At 38.5% G+C, this 17,290-nt stretch overlaps 3 protein-coding genes and 1 pseudogene across 5 annotated transcripts; all 4 read right to left on the bottom strand.

Annotated features, from left to right (window-relative positions):
- Window positions 1-1,759: 1,759 nt before the first annotated feature.
- On the bottom strand, window positions 1,760-3,005 carry LOC111792894 (prohibitin-3, mitochondrial pseudogene; annotated as a pseudogene).
- A 549-nt stretch (window positions 3,006-3,554) lies between these two features.
- On the bottom strand, window positions 3,555-6,501 carry LOC111811116 (glyceraldehyde-3-phosphate dehydrogenase 2, cytosolic). Its single transcript, XM_023697856.2, has 11 exons — window positions 6,310-6,501; window positions 6,106-6,206; window positions 5,594-5,709; window positions 5,395-5,494; window positions 5,010-5,156; window positions 4,855-4,915; window positions 4,675-4,772; window positions 4,357-4,499; window positions 4,103-4,186; window positions 3,930-4,019; window positions 3,555-3,838 (listed from the first exon to the last, which is right to left on the bottom strand). Exons 1-11 carry the CDS (start codon window positions 6,335-6,337, stop codon window positions 3,793-3,795), a joined length of 1,014 nt encoding a protein of 337 aa, XP_023553624.1. The 5' UTR covers window positions 6,338-6,501; the 3' UTR covers window positions 3,555-3,792.
- Window positions 6,502-7,633: 1,132 nt separating this feature from the next.
- On the bottom strand, window positions 7,634-11,108 carry PUX1 (plant UBX domain-containing protein 1). Its single transcript, XM_023657805.2, has 7 exons — window positions 10,890-11,108; window positions 10,234-10,330; window positions 10,043-10,114; window positions 9,156-9,223; window positions 8,916-9,045; window positions 8,712-8,816; window positions 7,634-8,068 (listed from the first exon to the last, which is right to left on the bottom strand). Exons 1-7 carry the CDS (start codon window positions 10,977-10,979, stop codon window positions 7,866-7,868), a joined length of 765 nt encoding a protein of 254 aa, XP_023513573.1. The 5' UTR covers window positions 10,980-11,108; the 3' UTR covers window positions 7,634-7,865.
- A 722-nt stretch (window positions 11,109-11,830) lies between these two features.
- Window positions 11,831-16,459, bottom strand: LOC111800012 (serine/threonine protein phosphatase 2A 57 kDa regulatory subunit B' theta isoform). 3 transcript variants are annotated; one of them, XM_087128162.1, is made up of 4 exons: window positions 16,302-16,459; window positions 15,895-16,030; window positions 14,212-15,621; window positions 11,831-12,627 (listed from the first exon to the last, which is right to left on the bottom strand). In XM_087128162.1, exons 3-4 carry the CDS (start codon window positions 15,427-15,429, stop codon window positions 12,271-12,273), a joined length of 1,575 nt encoding a protein of 524 aa, XP_086984288.1. In that variant the 5' UTR covers window positions 15,430-15,621; window positions 15,895-16,030; window positions 16,302-16,459; the 3' UTR covers window positions 11,831-12,270. The 3 variants fall into 3 exon arrangements, with proteins under 3 accessions (XP_086984288.1, XP_086984283.1, XP_023539357.2); XM_087128157.1 differs by having other exon boundaries at window positions 16,188-16,444; XM_023683589.2 differs by having other exon boundaries at window positions 14,212-15,540; window positions 16,188-16,444.
- Between the last annotated feature and the right edge of the window lie 831 nt (window positions 16,460-17,290).

Raw genomic sequence — 17,290 nt, 5'->3', positions numbered from 1 at the left:
AATCATTAAAATCTTTAATATAATGAATATTTTGGATAGGATAAGATATCGAGCATTTAACGAAGATATGATAAGCACAAGATTGAGAGTATAAAAGAGTGATCATATATAATCCAATTAGTTAAAGATACGTAACTCAAAAGAATGGGACATGTTAGCAAGCAGCTTTGTAAGTTAGAAAGCATGGACCTTTTTAATCAAAGCCAATGGCCTCACCACCTGCCTACTTGCCTCCTTGTTTCCTTGCTTCCTTTAAAACCAATAATGCACCACCACATCTCTCTTTATTTGCTTTCATAGTTTAATTGCCCAATTCAAGTTGTGCCTCTAAATTTAGAAACTAATTCATTATTTAACTTTTTTTTAGTATTTGTTTTGTAATTAGTTTCTTAATAATGAAAAGAAACATAAGTATGGAATATTTTCACCAAGTCTCCATAATTAATGTACAAAATTTTGATTATTAATACCATGATATCAACTAATTAATTTATAGAAATTATTTTGAAATTATTGAAATAAATCTCTAAAGTATCGAGAGTTAAATTTGACTTCGACTCAAAAAAAAAACTTGATCCATGCTTGTATGGCATATAATGTGGTGGACACGTGCATTTTAAAACCAAACATGGAATGACACCTCAAGTACATTTTAAAATAATTGTGTGAGCTAACTATAGTTCAACCCCACTATTAAATTTAATAAAATATCTTTTTTATTTTTTGGTCTTCTATTTCTAAATAATAAAACTGCATACTAATCATTTTTAATTTTGTCTTTCTACTTGGAATTAGTCATTGTCTATTGAATTTTCTAGAATTAAAAATGGTTTTTAAATTATAGATTATAAAATAAAGAAATAGTTATTGAATGAGTTTATATACTAAGTCAAAGTTCGAATCTTCCAAATGAAAAAGGAGGTGTTAGCATAGTGGTTGGAAGGCAAAAAGGACCAACTTTAGAACCAATTGGTAGCATTGTGTTTGTATTGGGTATCAAATAATTGCAACTCATGATCTTTCCTTTCTTTGTTGCTGAAGTCAAACAGATAAAGATGCCAAGAAACATCAACTCAAATCCAACACCAAAACATTCATAAATATCCAAATCCCTTTTCCCCCCTTGTCATGGAATAGCACCAAATGCAACAAACTGATGAGATATGAATATATCATCAACATATATGGATGATGAATCCAAGAGGAAAGTGATACTCTATCAAATTTTGAGGCATATTAACAGAGCTATAAGGCACGAGAGGTATATTAACAGTCACAAGGCATGAGTATATTATTCTATCAAGTACATCGGCATGCTATCAGACATGAGCATCATTCTATCAAAATTTCATGACCATCATTAGTCACCTGATCGCTCTAAAATCCCCACTCGATTTTTTTTACTGCCAAGTATTGATCTGCAGCTACTAACCATTTAAACTTCACAGTTCACTTTTGACAAATATGTTCTAATTCCTCCCTAAACCATCCCAGAAATGTGACCATTTTCTGCCCATGAATAGTGTTAGGTAGTACGTGTGCTAGGGACTGAAACTTGAGTGTTCATTTACAACACAAATACAGTGCATCCTAGTTATTTTGTAGGCTCTATCAACTGATGGCTATTTGATGAACTATATAATGGCAAGCAGCTGCTTAACAATAAACTAGAATAAGAACAGAGACAGTCATAGAAAAAACAAACAGGGACTTTCACTGATTCAATTTGCAACATAACTAAGATGTCATTTCATGGACGTACAAGCTAAACTCTCCATATTTCATTATTTTTTTTGCAAATTTTTGCCGTTGTGATTCCATACATGAGTTATCCACTAGATCAGTCCCACCAATAATGAAACCACATTTTGACAGATCCAGAGAACAGTGGCAACATTGAATTGTAAAACTAAAAGAATGCCGAGTGACAAGTTCAACCATAGTTTCAAGAAGTGAAAACCATTCCATTCTAGAACAAAGCAACAACAGAAACATCGATTTATGACAACAACAAAAAAAAAAAAAAAAAAAAAAAAAGGTCAGGGAAGTTCATTACCAATTCGTTCAACGAGACGGGTTCAGAGCCAACATCATGTTCTGACCACCGGGCAGGTATGCCACATTTGGCGACTTGGCGAGGGTGGATGCGATCTCCCTTGATGCTTCAATTCTCCTGAGCTCAATCAAACCCATACCAGCGGCCGACGTAGCATCAGAAATCAACTTAGCTGACTCGCTCTCACCCTCAGCCCTGATAATCGCGGCCCTTCTTTCCTGTTCGGCTTTCGCTACAACAAATTTTGACCGCTCAGCCTCTTGCTGCGCTACCTGCTTTTGCTCCACCGCCTTAGAGAACTCCGGGCTATAGGACAGATGAGTGATGGCAACGTCATCCAGCACAATGTTGAAGTCCTTAGCCCGTCGAATCAAGCTCTCACGCACAAGAGCAGAAACGTGAGGCCGCTCCGTCAAAAGCTGATCGGCGTTGAATTGAGCGACGACGGCCTTCAGAACCTCATTTCCAATAGAAGGGAGGACCTTCTCGTCGTACTCTAGACCTAGGGTTTTGAAAATATCGGGAAGGCGAGAAATCTCAGGGCGAGAGAGAACACGTAGGGTCAGATTTACCATCTGAAGATCTTTGGTACCGGAAATAGACGAGAAAGTGTGAGGTCTGGTACGAATATCAAATACAAAGGGCTTTTGCAGCCATGGAATCAAGAAGTGTGTTCCTTCACCGACAGTGTCGTCGATTACACCCCGGAAGCGATCAAAGAGGACTGCCCTTTCACCACCGTCGACGGTGTAAAGCGAGGCACTGAGAGCCGATGCAGCAGCGCCGAGACCGAAAGCAGCACGAGCAATATTGGTGAGAAAAGACACGGCGGCTTGGCTGCTACCCATTGTGAAGAAATGGAAAGCTGAGAGGTGCAGAGAAAAAAGGGTTGAACTTCAAGGTAGAGGTTTAGGGTTTATGAGCTGTGGAGGAAAACTCATTTCTGCGCTGGACTTGACCAATATGAACGGGCTTGATGTTATGGTAGGCCCATATTGTTAAATGTACAACCAATAAAAGATTAAATTAAAATTAAATTTAAATAAATAAATAATTATTTTAAAAACAAGCACTTGTAACTAACCACTTATAACCAAAGAAAATGGGACAAAAATAGAAGAAACTATATAATTGACACGTTTCAGAGCTTTTGTTTACTTTATCAGACCAAATTATCACAACAGCCGAGCACACATGACTTGACTTGTGGCCAACCAAACCTAGTCTCAACCTCGGCCTCTTGCCAAGGTTAAGATCTATCTTCTTTTGTGCTTCAATACTTTTGTGTTAGCTCAATTTTGATACAAGTAAGTGTTCCCATGGCTTATCCTCCATTTTTTGCTTGCTTCGGTTGTGGTTTGTGGGTTTGAGTAATCTTATGATCCTAGTGGGCTGCCATTGTTATCATTGTTGTGTGCTCGTGAGAATAGGGAGCAGATTTAATATGAGATACCACAACACGCCAGCAAACTATGAAAGCAATTAACCGTTTGATAGGTAAGAAAAAAAGTACCAACTTATCATTTCAAGGGAAAAAGAAGAGGGTTTCAAATTCTTCTCCGAAATAAGATGGGAGAGGGTACAAAACACAAGGTTCCAACAAACGTGTCATCAAAACTCCTAGACCCCCAGTTATTCAAAATTAAAATTCCTCCCCTGTTCTGAATGACAGGGCCTAACAACTGAGAAAATCCAAAAATCCAAACGCTCCAACGCAGCATCTTTAGAGAAACTCCTTACTTCTGAGTGCTAATGTGACGGATCAGGTCAACAACACGTGAACTGCATAGGAAAGAAACACGGCGAACTCGTCATTTGTTCTGCAAATTCACCAGTCGACGACACATAAAGCAAAGAATCAGAGGTTTCTTACCTGTATCCCCATTCGTTATCATACCAAGTGACGAGTTTCACAAAGTTGTCGTTCAAGGCAATGCCAGCCTTGGCATCAAAAATGCTTGACCTGTGACACAACAATAGTAAATGATAAAAACCAAGTTCATATCTGCGTAAGCACGATCATACATTTTTGTTTACTCTACTGACCTGCTGTCACCAACAAAGTCTGTTGAAACAACATCATCTTCTGTGTACCCAAGAATTCCCTTCAGCTTGCCCTCGGATTCTTCCCTGATATACAAATGAAAAAAAAAATCCCTTTAAGCATGAATGAAGCAGACATTCTTCTTCATTGGAATATCCAAGTACAATGTGAAAACCTTGCATTCTATGGACATTCATGTTTGTTTGGACTATTTTTTAGGTTACTAGGGCAGGGTTACAGATTCGCTGATTCTTACTTGATGGCAGCCTTGATCTCGTCGTAAGTGGCCTTCTTCTCAAGCCTAACAGTAAGGTCGACAACTGAGACATCAACAGTGGGAACACGGAAAGCCATTCCTGTCAACTTTCCATTTAGAGCGGGCAGCACCTTACCAACGGCCTACACATTTGAATAAAAACCAATGATATTAGTCGAGTTATTGAATACATGAAAAAACACATCAGAATTAGTATATAATCAATGTTATCGCAACAACCCAAAGCCCATTAGTCATGACATCATTTGTTATTCTAATTAAATAGCAAGTGTATGTGTAAATCCAGAAAAAAAATACCTTAGCTGCACCAGTGCTGCTGGGAATGATGTTGAAGGAAGCGGCTCTTCCACCTCTCCAGTCCTTCATTGATGGTCCATCAACAGTCTTCTGGGTTGCTGCATGGGTGAAACGATAAGCAACTGCTGAACAACACAGTTTAACATTTAATAAGGATGTTTGGTACAGGAAAGGACATACCAGTGATGGAATGGACAGTCGTCATGAGACCCTCAACAATACCGAATCTATCATTGATCACCTAATACAGAAAGCTAGATTAACTCCTGCAAATGTCACCTTCTAATTTCCTTCTAAATGAATTAGACAGCCTCTATCTAAGGAAAATAATCTACCTTCGCCAATGGAGCAAGACAGTTGGTAGTACAGCTGGCATTGGATACAATGTCGAGCTCTGGCTTGTACTCCTTCTCATTAACACCAACAACAAACATCGGGGCGTCCTTGCTTGGTGCGGAGATGATAACCTTCTTTGCACCACCCTGTAAAAAGATCAGAGAACCGATTTAGGTTACAACTAACCAAAGGAAACCAAGTGAATTCAATTAAATAAAACTAGATAATAATTTAGTGTCCCTTATGAAAATAATGTATTAATGAACGAACATAGACTAAACAAGAATGTCCAAAATAAGTAGAGCTTACATCAACCAGTATTAAAGAAAACATTATAATGACATAAATGATCATGAATGTGTCTATTGGATATTTGTAACAAACCTTCAAATGAGCAGCAGCCTTGTCCTTGTCAGTGAAAACTCCAGTGGATTCAACAACATATTCAGCTTCAACCTTCCCCCATGGGATCTCCTCCGGGTTCCTAATGAACGAGCAAGTCAAATGATAAACTCAATTGTCCGATCAAAAATGATATAGTCAAAGAAAATTCTTTTTCAAAGACGAAGGAACATGAAAATACCTAGTACCGAAAACGGTGACCGCTTTCTCCCCAAAGAGAAGAGTATTGCTGTCTTTAACCTTGATATCATGGTGCTTCCACTGCCCGTGTACACTATCATACTTGAACATGTAGGTCTGTCGTAGACAACGGTAAAATTACATTTCGAAGACCATAAAGGCCCAACATTCTCAAACCCGCAACAATAAGTCAATCTAAATGATAAGAAAGCTAAATGAAACCAACACTCTCAAACCCGCGACAGTAAGTCGATCTAAATGATAAGAAAGCTAAATGAAACCAACATTCTCAAACCCGCAACAATAAGTCGATCTAAATGATAAGAAAGCTAAAGACAAAAGAAACGTAACCAAAACATCTACATCAACTAGAGACATTTTGTAAATCCGACGTCAAGAACTAACGAAAATGACTAATTACATCAGATCTAAACTATAAAAACATATACAGAGATGTAGAAGAACATATACATCAGAAGATCCGTAAGTACATCAGAAGATCCATAAGTTTACCATGTAATCAGTGGTAATGAACGGATCATTAACAGCAACGAGTTCGATATCATCACTCTGCAAGGCAACTCTAGCAACAAGACGACCGATTCTTCCAAATCCTTTGATTATAAGGAAACAGCAGTAAATATTAGATCGAGATCCAGAAAACTCAGAATCGGAAACCAAGAAAAAAAAAACATAAAATAGAATAGAAATGAATACCATTGATTCCAATCTTAACTTTGCCCATGATTCAGACTGGCGAAGGAGAAAAAAACAGATCAAAAAGTAAAGGAGATCGGAGAATGCAAAAGGCTGAAAGAGCAGTGTATGAGCTAAGTGTAAGGAAGAAAGGTTGTTTATATAGGGAGTGAAACAAAAAAAGAATATGGAAAAATGGAAATGGGGGCGGATTTTTCGATGAATTGGTGGTGGTCATTTATATATATATATATATATAATTTTAAGTTTTTATTACTAATATTTATTTTAAATTTAAATACTATTTTAGGTGCTTAAAATTTTAATCAATTTACTTTTAAAATATGTCTATTCTAATTTGCTACTAAAAGTGACACTTTTTTCTTTCTTTTTTTTTTTTTTAATGGATGAGTAACTTTATTTTGGGTTGAAATAAAATTCCAAATTTCTTATACATTTTAATTAAAAAAATTAAATTAAAAAAGAAATATGGAAACTTGGCAATCAAGGGCTTTCACAAAGGGAATTCAAGTACAAATTGTTGGCCGAACCTAAACCTGTGCTCGAGAGGTTTAAGACTAGTAGATATTATCTTGATTTTTAAAACACGTCTCTTCCTAAAGGCTTTTAAAATGTTTTCTAAACATTTGTAAGAAATTCCCTCTTCGATTCCCAAGCGAAACTCGTTCCTTCTCTAATCGATGTGGGACCCCTTATTCCACCCCTCCTTTGATCCCAACATCCTTGCTAGCACACTGTCTTATATCCACCCCTTCAGAGCCCAACCCCTTCAGAGCCCAGTCTCCGCACTTGACAAATCACCCCCCTTCAGAGTCCAGTCTCCGCACTGACAAATCACCCCCCTTCAGAGCCCAATCTCCGCACTGACAAATCACCCCCCTTCAGAGTCCAATCTCCCCACTGACAAATCACCCCCCTTCAGAGCCCAGTCTCCGCACTGACAAATCACCCCCCTTCAGAGCCCAGTCTCCGCACTGACAAATCACCCCCCCTGACAAATCACCCCCCTTCAGAGCCCAGTCTCCGCACTGACAAATCACCCCCCTTCAGAGCCCAGTCTCCGCACTGACAAATCACCCGATGTCTGGCTCTAATACCATTTGTAGCAACCCAAGCCCACCATTAGCAAATATTGTTCTTTTTAGGTTTTCCTTTTCAGGCTTCCCCTCAAGGTTTATAAAAAGGTTTTCCTTTTCAGGCTTCCCCTCAAGGTTTATAAAACACATCTCCTCAAAAGAGGTTTTCCCACCCTCCTAAGAAATGTTTCGTTCCCCTCTCCAACAGATGTAGAATCTCACAAAGAGCGACTTAAATCTTCGTTAGATTGATCCACACAAATATCTCGTAAGATTTAAAATATTTGTTTGTCTATATGAAACATTTGCAACATAAAAGCATAGAACCAAGAAGAAAAAAAAAAGAAAATGAAGGTTGAAGAGAATCTATGATCACCATTAAACATAAAAATAAGAGGGTACTAACAAGTTCAAACACAACGAACACAAAATCTAGTTTACTCATGAGCAGTTTTCACCACGCAGCAGCAGCAGCAGTCTTTACATTTTCAGCCACTTGGGTTTGACAGCTTTCTTATTAGTAGGCTTGGTTTCCTTGACAACAGGGTCAGAAACAGGGGGAGGGGGTGCTGTTTCAGGCTCCGCAACAGCCAATACAGGCTCGTCTTCTTCGCTCGCGATTTCGATACCTTTCAAAGACATGGCCTCCTCATTAAGGTAAGCCACTGAACCAACTGCCTCGCCTGTGTTCAACATAATAATTCTGAGAACCAGTTGCATTGCATCACAGTTCAAAGCAATCTCAAGTAAAAGATATTAGAACCAGAAATGCACATTTGACCTCATCATGATATCATTTCCGTATATAAAGAGTTGAGATAAGAAGACACTTGTCTGAAATCATAAGCTAAAAAGAAAATAAATGCATGATATGGATATCAACATTAGATCTCCATCATATAAGAAGCTCTATAAACACATATATATATATATCTAAGAAACTCTATATAGCAGGATGTCGCATATAGAAAACATGAAACAAATGAAGAATAAGTTAATACATATTCAAACTTAATTTGGAACAGGTATCTGAATTACATAGAACGTTTTCGTTTAAAAGTTTAGAATCATCCACTGGCCGTTTTCTCACATCCAGTAAAATGTGAGGGAAGATTCCTAACGAACTATAAAAAGTACAAGAAATAGACAGACTAAGAATTAGAATTCAATAATCCAAGATGATATAATATTGAATACCACAGTCGAGCCAAAATATGTTGAATACCATATGAATAAGTAAATCCAGTTTTGAAAACTAAAGCGCATACAGTACTTAGTCAAGCCACAAAAACTTCAAATAAGCAGGGTGAATTTTGTATTCCAAACCTTCAGGTTGATCGTACGAAAAGTAAACAATTGCACCAGGAACAAAGCCAGCAGAATAAAAATCCTGTGTCAAATCTTTTATCTGTTTCTTGGGAGGCGCGGTATCTGCAATGTTAGGTAATGATGAATCAACTCTTAAGAACTCTTCAAAGAAACAACAGAAAATAGGTGAATATCAGATTGATCTGAGTTCTTTAGACATACAAATATAAAATGGTAGTTCTGGCTGAGCAACTACTTTGGTAAGAAGATCAACCAAGGCCTGCATTGTTTCGGATGGATGGAAAGTTGCCTCTAATGTGTGATTGTCAGGAAAGCGAACCCGAACACTAACCTGCAGCAGGATGGTCAGGTTAGAAGTTGTAATCTGCTAAGCATACCAATGCTGTAAGAAAAAACAACAGGTTATCGAGGAGAAGTTTAGCTATAAAGTCTTGGTAGCACCTTTGTTATCCTCGACTTGCGAGCTGCCTCTTCTGCCTCTCTGATTTTCCGTGTTTTTAAATATTTCTCTGCCGGGATGGAAACATAGTGCGTTACTATTTCTATAAAGATATATGTGTTACCAGAAACAACGTGTCACCTACATGCATGTGTGTGCGCGCAGGCATGAAACTCCTAAAGGATGCCAACTTGTCAAGTATCCATATTCATTGAAACAACTCAAGCCCACCGCTAGTAGATATTGTTCTCTTTGGGCTTTCCCTTCAAGAGCTCCTCCTCAAGGTTTTAAAACACGTCTACTAGGGAGAGGTTTCTACACCCTTATAAGGAATGTTTCATTCTCCTCTCCAACCGATGTGAGATCTCACAATCCACCCCCCTTGTTGGCCCAACGTCTTCGCTGGCATACCACCCGATGTCTGGCTTTGATATCATTTGTAACAGCCCAAGCCCAAGCCCAAGCCCACCGCTAGTAGATATTATCCTCTTTGGGCTTTCCCTCAAGGTTTTAAAACACGTCTACTAGGGATAGGTTTCCAAACCCTTATAAGGAATGCTTTGTTCCCCTTTCCAACCGACGTGGGATCTCACATTCATACAATCTTCCCAAATAATCGTTGGGATTTTTGGAGTTAAAAGTGACATAAGATGCAGCTAGATTTCTGATAACGAAATAAGAATATAGATCAACTAAGAAATTGTTGAAGTAACATGTTTCAAATCGTCTATTACCTACCAAAAATGCTCCTCCTAAATGATAATGCCAGCAATATCAAGGGAAAAAGTGACAAGCATCAAAGCATTGTATGCAGCAAATCTTAGGAACCAAAAGAAAATTGTGCGCTTCAATTACTACTGCTGAAGTAATGAAAATAACCACAAATTACCATCCTTTCGGCTTGCTAATACTCGGTAGTAGTCTTCTGCTGTAAACTCATAAAAGTCATCTGTCTCTCCTCCTAAAAAGAATAAGGGCACATATAGAATTGAGTTATACTTGCAAGGATGATCTAAAATCCATTTGTCTGTAAACTATGTCCAGAGCCATCCAAGGATGCAAGCTTAAATTAATTTGTACCAGTGTTGGGCAATTCATCACTTGATGAAGACGGTGGCAATGTTTCAAACACTCGGATCTCTCGCCCAAATTTTTCTTTCGCACCCAGGAGCTTGGCCTAACGTCAAAAATCCCCGGTGGGGATAAAAAATAGTGAGCATTCTATACCAACAGCAGCAGATATCATTCAAATGGACCAAGTTTGCAGAACCATTACAGATTTACACCAGAGATCTCCATATATGAGAACAAAATTATAGCTTATTACCAGACAATGAGTGTGTACACCAAATAATCCAAGAAGGTTACCCATAAAACTCTCATCAATATAATTCGTTTAAGCACCACGAGCATGATCCTTCTCCTCACCCTCCATTTAAAAAAAGAATGGAAACCCAGTTTAAGAAAGGGGGAAAGGCCAGTATGTCCACAATCATAGAGTAAAAAGAAGGAAAAGAACAGAAAAACACGATGCTAGTAGAATAGAAAGACAAAAATACGAATCTAAAGAATACCCAGAATTCCCAATCAACAATATCAAATTACTGGATCAAGCATAGGGCTATTACAATCAGAGCGAAGTGTAAGCGACTGGAAGAGAGAGAGAGAAGAAAGAGGCAAGAAAGCGAATTGAGAAAGGTAATTTGTGGGTGTAGAGAAAGAATTGGAGAAAAGACCTTAGCTGATTCGTCAGCCATGGAGTTGATGTGGTTGTAGGTAAACCGCCTTCTCTTAAGTGCTAGAGAGTAAGAATCATCCCAAACCATGGGCAAAGAACACTAATTTGGAAAGGAAGAAGAAAGGCGAGTCTCATATAAATACTTCCCTTTTTCTTCAGGTTTCGCTCCCGTTTCTTGCTGGTTGATGCGGGCACTCTCGAGGGGAATCAGAATTCCTAGCTGGCCACCCCCTTCCGCAAGTTGCTTCACACGTGCCTACCACACCTTTGAATTCCAGCTTCTGAGCTGGGCCGGGATTGGGCTCCCTTATTAACACATACGGCCCAAAATACAATAATTAGATTTTTTTTTGTTTTTTCTCTCTCAATCTAGAATATATTATAATAATTAGTCAGATAATATATTTTAGAGAAATTAATATTTTTTTTATTTAATTAGCGGTATATTTTATTTTATTATCAAGATTTACTCATACTTTCTTTATTTTATTTTTAAGATTTAGTTATATTTTCCTTATTTTTATGTATTAATTGACTCTATTTAAACGTTTTTGAACATTAATGAAAACTTTATATCCCACTGGACTTTATTTGTTGCACTTTCAACCTCACTTCTATTTATCGGGTGGTTTTGCTTTTGATATTTCATGGCACAGAGATCCCACCTCGATTAAACGAGCATTGCTGAGAAGGACGTAAAAACCTCTCTCTAACAGACGCAACTGTAAAACTGACAACTATACATTACAAATCAAAACAGACCATCTCTATAAAAGTAAGTTTGAACCAGGCACATAAGTTTGAGTTGTTACAAATAGTATTAGAGTCAACGATATGAAGTATTCTTTATAAGGATATGAAAACCTCTCCCTAGCAGACGCGTTTAAAAAATTGTAGTACCTTCCTGTAAGCATACCCTTGGCAGAATCAGAGAGAAAAAACAAGAGAACAATAACTTCAATTACAGAAGAAGCAGGAAACTACAAAGGCCATCATCCAGATACTGATGAGCACAATTATGAAAAATTGAACTTTGTTCTTGCTTTTCACCCATTCAACAACAAAACAGGAATTTCCCAACCCTAACCCGGGACTCGGTCGACCCGAATCCTTCTCTACTAATCACATATACACAGAGAAAATGCATGAAAAATAGAAATTTCAGCTTCTTCAATGAAATGCATAGCAGCAGTGATGATCTCAACTTTTCTCCAATGCACCTCAAAGCCATCCAATCCAATTTGTTCAAAATGGGACCATGAATTTAGCTGCTGCAGCTGCTTTTAATCACATGGTGAGGTGATTAGATTACCTTTTATGCTCACATACCAATTGCAATATCAAATCTGCTGAACGCCCATGTCAACATCTCCTCTTAGCTACCCAGTTGCTGCTCGTAACCCTCCTTTGGTAGAGATGAGGACTGCTTCGTTACTCGCACCATTCGCCGCAGCAATCTCTTCTAAGCGTTTCCACTTGGCCTCACGCCTCGATTTCACATCCTTCTCCTGTGTCTCTTCTTGAAATTTGAGCAAACATTCCTCGAACAGCTCCGGGTCAGCATCCGAGAAGATCTTGCGGACGTTTTGTGTCAAGTTTTGTACAGCCTGGTTCCAGTGATTTCTTGAATTTCTCTCCAGCCCAGGAAATATAATCGGCAAAATGACTTTGCGGTTCTGTTTGATTAGGTTCTCAATTTGAGTATTGTTCCATAAAAATAGAGTCCTTTCAGCCACCTGAAAATGAACAACATAAACTTGGTACAGTCACATACAAAATCAAGAACACTAATTTAACCCACCAACCACTAGCAGAAGAATGATTCGTTTTCCTTTCTAACCGACGTGGGATCTTACAATCCACCCCCCTTCGAGGCCCAACGTCCTCGTTAACAATCGTTTCTCTCTCCAATCAACGTGGGATCTCACAATCCACTTCCCTTTGGAGCCCAACGTCCTTGCTGGCACTCGTTCCTCTCTCCAATAGATATGGGATCTCATAGTACTCGTGAGCCCACAAGGATATTTCACTAATCTAGCAAAGGTTACATCTCTAGATTCACAGGTTACCAAAACATTTGCCAACAATTGCACCTAAAGCGACTTGGCCCAGGTGCACACAAGGCACCTTTCTGCCTAAGCTCCAGCCTTTTAGGAGGAAAAAGAACTAAGCTCCAACGAGCTATTGTTCAAGCAAACAAACAAGGGTCGGGCAGGCACTTGACCTTTTTCATTAGTTTATATTAAATACGAAAGAACAATAATTAAAGTCGCATATATGAATTCAGAACTCAGAACCTAAAGTTACGAGCTCGCCATGATCTCACAGTTCAATTACCAAACTTAGAAATTAAAAGAAAAATACTAAATATGAAAGATCAATAGTTAAAGTTGTACAACCTATAGAATAGATCTTGTTCAAGTAAGATCTAGCTAAATCAGCCAACCTAAGATTACTATTGGAATAACAAAATCTAATATGAACTATTGGATACTATGAAATCCCACATTGATTGGAGAGAGAAACGAGCCCAGCGAGGACGTTGGGACCCGAAGGAGGGTGGATTGTGAGATCTCACATCGGTTGGAGAATGGAACGAAGCATTCTTTATAAGGGTGTGGAAACCTTTCCCCGCATTTTAAAAACTTTGAGGGGAAGCCCGAAAGAGAAAGGCCAAAAAGGACAATATTTGCTAGCGGTGAGCTTTGGCTGTTACAAATGGTATCATAGTCAGACAGGCAGTGTGCCAATAGGACGTTGGGCCCCGAAGGGGGTGGATTGTGAGATCCCACATCGATTGGAGATAAACAAGCGCTAGCGCGGATGCTGGGCCCTGAAGGGGGTGGATTGTGAGATCCCCCATCGATTAGAGAGGGGAATGAGTGCAAGCGGAGACGCTGGGCCCCAAAGGGGGTGGATTGTTAGATCCCACAATGGTTGGAGAGGGGAACGAAGCGTTTTTTATATGCGTTTTAAAAACCTTGAGGGGGAGCCCAAAAGGGAAAGCCCAAAGAGGACAATATCTGCTAGCGGTGGACTTGGGATGTACAAAGAGTGATCATTATAATTGTAGGAAAAACACTATCGAAGTTAACCTTAAACCAAACCTGCCATGGAATTATTGTTTCTTATCTCAAAAAATCAAACTTGCCATGGAACTAAGAATAAGTAGCATCAAATTTGGAGCACTTAATGCCTTTTCAATCTACTTACCAGTGTAGAAACGTGTTAATTCAGGAACCAATGTTAAGCTAAAAAAGAGGGAAAGCAAGGAAATTGAGCGAAAAGAAAACGAAAAAGAACTCAGTCATACAGTCTACCTGAAAATGTGAACTGCTCAAGCAACGTCCAATCTGTCGAAACAACGGTACCATGCAACGCTGAAACTCGGCAGGCTGAGTCGCTTCTAAAACTTCTTCAAGTTCACCTAAGAACATCACCTCCTTAGAGCTGTTTGTAATTGGCCAATATTTTAGTAAGCCCCTTATGATTGTATCAGCAAGCTTGCAATCTTTCTCTACAAATTGTGTTATACAGTACGATAACTGCTGATGATACATGGGTATGCATTTCGGTTTGTGAAGAGGAATAAGTGCTCGAACGAGAAAGAGTTTATGCTCTTCTTTTAGAGGAAGAGCAAATCCATTGATTATACTGCCCAAGATCTCTAAAAGCTCAGCAATCCCGTTATGCTTCTCGGTTTCGAAAATAAACCGATAGAAAATATTGTTGATTGATTTCCTGATGAATGGTCTATGAACCATAAATTTCCCATAGATGCGGTGCAGAACTGTTTTCAAATAATCCCTCTCTCTGGGGTCCTCAGAATCAAAAAGATCTAACAGTCTTAGAACAAAAGAGTGATCAATGTACCTCTTTGCCAACTTTGCATCTGTTTCAGGTGATGCCACAAACCTGAGTAGAAACTCATAAACAACTTGTAAGTGTGGCCAAGCAGGGTCCATTGAAGGCTCCTCTTCTTCGAGATCAAATGCTTCTAAAGCTTTGTTATCTCGTGATGGGATGGTAGGCGTTCGAAATAAATTCGACGACACCATCTTCACAATTTCTTGTATAACATTTTCTGACAGCTTTCCATTGACAGATGCAACATAATCAACAAGCTCTATTAGTGTCTGTCGTTTGATATCCTTTTCCTTGAGGTTCTTTGACGGGTCGGTGAAGTCAAACACCACACAACACATGTTCAGCTTCTTAATGAACAAACCCTGCTTCTCCGAATTCGGAACATCTTTGAAACCTGGTAGTGCCTCATAAGTAGCTTGGGAGTTACCATTTGACTTTGAATTGAGCCCTTGAGATGCCTTACTGCCATGATTTTGTCCAATACTCGAAGCAGAATTCGGGCCAGAAAAAGATCCAGTTCCAGCGTTGGTGTGGTTGTTGTTAGCTGCTAAATCATTGCTCCTCGAACTCGTAGAAGCATTAGAAGAAGAGATAATCGTCCCAGCTCCTTCACGATGCTCGGTTGACTTCGATGGTTTTCGTGGAAGCCTATTAAGTATTTGTTTAATCATGACTTCAATGGAAAAACAAAAGATTTTCCTTTTTCACTTCGAAAAACTCACTAATTCTCTAATTTCTTCCAAGCAAATACAGCTTCTTTTACATGGAACACAATGAACAACCTACAACAAAACAAGAACTTCCCAAATGTAGTCAGCAAAGGATCTAATACCATTTCAATAACAATCCCAGTAGCGTTTAGCCTGCAATCAAATGGGGGAAACCTCCTAATTAAGAAACTAAACCCATTTAGCACTTCAATTATGAAACCTTAGAAGAAGAAAACAATGGCTATTCTTCCACCAAGAACACAACAGCAGATTTGCTCATATGGGGTTATATCAACAAACCCAGATGGGCAGATGCAGAGAACAATCAAATTAAAAGAAGAACAAGATCATTAAAAGTAGAATCACAAGAACAAACGACTTCCATCTTCAACAACACAAAAAAAGAAAAGGGCAGTGAATAATGACCTCACTCTATTCGTCTCTCTCCCCCGCCTCTATTCCCCTTGAGTTCATTAAGGTCAACAAGATAAGCAAGTGGATCAAGAGAGAACAAGATCTGGGCATGATCTATTGACCCACATCAATCTCCAGCAAAAGCAGCCTGCAAAATTCCCAAAAGGCAACAGGATGAGAAAACTGAGTCGCATTCAAAATAGATTCGAAATCAAAATAGGAAGAGATGATGTAAGAACAGGGGGAAACAAAAAAAGAGGGAAGGCCGGAAGTAAAATAAAAAAGAGGTGGGGAATTGGAATTACAGAGGTATAGAAGAGATGGATGCGGATTCAAGGCGTGAAAGAAAGAGCAGAGAGACGTATAGATAGAAGGCGAGGGATAAAGAAGAGGGGAAGAGAAGGAGATTGAGACCCAACCCAGTGAGTAGCAAAAAGGTTAGGTTAGAGAACAGCAATCCATGGCTGCTGCTGTGTTTGGGATTTCAAGATCGTTGTTCCAATGCTTTGTTTAGCAAAACAACAGTTTTTGATAATACCCTTTCTTCCTCACTTTCCCTTCATACTATCCTTCCAATTTCAACCTCAAAAAATTTTCTCCTTTATTTTCTTTAATTTTTTTTACCTTTTCTTTTTCCTTTTCAAAATTATAGTTCATGGGTTTTCTTTTTCTGTCCATTTAAACAATATATTCTTAAAAATTTGGTCAAAAAACATAGATTATTTCTGCGACATGAACTGAAAGAGCCATATTTTTAACAATATTTTTCGAAATTGTGGTTTATTAAGACCTTAATGTTTGGGAAGCGCTTTGGATGCCTTGTTTGGCGGTGGCTGATTCACTCATGGAGGAGATTATGAATCTCTCCCTCTTTTAAATGTGCATCAATTTTCACCCCCACACCTTTTACTTAAAGTTGACTCCAACCAATAATCAACCTAAATCATCTTGTTTACATTTCTAAATTCTTTTTAAATCACTTTTTTTTTTGTTACAATATTTATTTATAACTATTATCCCGTAATTTTCCGTGAAATAATGCATGTTATGCTACATACTTATTTTATCAAAACATGTTGACTATGTATGAGATTCTAAGGACTAAATTCTACCTTCTTCTAAATCATAAAACTAAATTTGCAATTTAACCTAATTGTGTAATAGCCCAACCCCACCAAATGAGGTATTAGGGTCTATTAGGAAGAGGTTTCCATCCCTTCAATGTCACAATTTTAAAACTCATTTACTAGGGACACCCATTAGCCTCACACTATTAGGGAGAGGTTTCTAGTATAGTTAGGCATATACTAGGGAGGCGTTTCCACACACTTAGCCATTCCCCTAATAAACCGATATGGAATCTTACAAATTGTCACCTAACGTTTACTAGCACGAATGTTAATAGCTG

Source organism: Cucurbita pepo, chromosome 1 (genome assembly GCF_057944985.1).
Source record: "Cucurbita pepo subsp. pepo isolate OVF chromosome 1, ASM5794498v1, whole genome shotgun sequence".
Lineage (NCBI taxonomy): Eukaryota > Viridiplantae > Streptophyta > Magnoliopsida > Cucurbitales > Cucurbitaceae > Cucurbita > Cucurbita pepo.
Note: the sequence above shows the minus strand (reverse complement) of the source record. Positions and strands in the feature narration are given on the sequence as shown.

Bases quoted from the DNA above. Each gene is read 5' to 3' on its own strand.
- PUX1 (XM_023657805.2), bottom strand. From the start codon at position 10,979: ATGGTTTGGGATGATTCTTACTCTCTAGCACTTAAGAGAAGGCGGTTT. The intron at 9,046-9,155 runs GTGCTACCAAGA...ATCCTGCTGCAG, and splicing joins GCAAGTCGAGGATAACAAAG to GTTAGTGTTCGGGTTCGCTT. The intron at 8,817-8,915 runs GTATGTCTAAAG...CTAACATTGCAG, and splicing joins AGAACTACCATTTTATATTT to ATACCGCGCCTCCCAAGAAA.
- LOC111800012 (XM_087128162.1), bottom strand. From the start codon at position 15,429: ATGATTAAACAAATACTTAATAGGCTTCCACGAAAACCATCGAAGTCA. The intron at 12,628-14,211 runs GTAGACTGTATG...GTTCATTTTCAG, and splicing joins TGAGCAGTTCACATTTTCAG to GTGGCTGAAAGGACTCTATT.
- LOC111811116 (XM_023697856.2), bottom strand. From the start codon at position 6,337: ATGGGCAAAGTTAAGATTGGAATCAATG. The intron at 4,773-4,854 runs GTATGTCCTTTC...TCACCCATGCAG, and splicing joins GACTGTCCATTCCATCACTG to CAACCCAGAAGACTGTTGAT. The intron at 4,020-4,102 runs GTCAGTAGAGTA...GTTGTGTCACAG, and splicing joins GACTTTGTTGGTGACAGCAG to GTCAAGCATTTTTGATGCCA.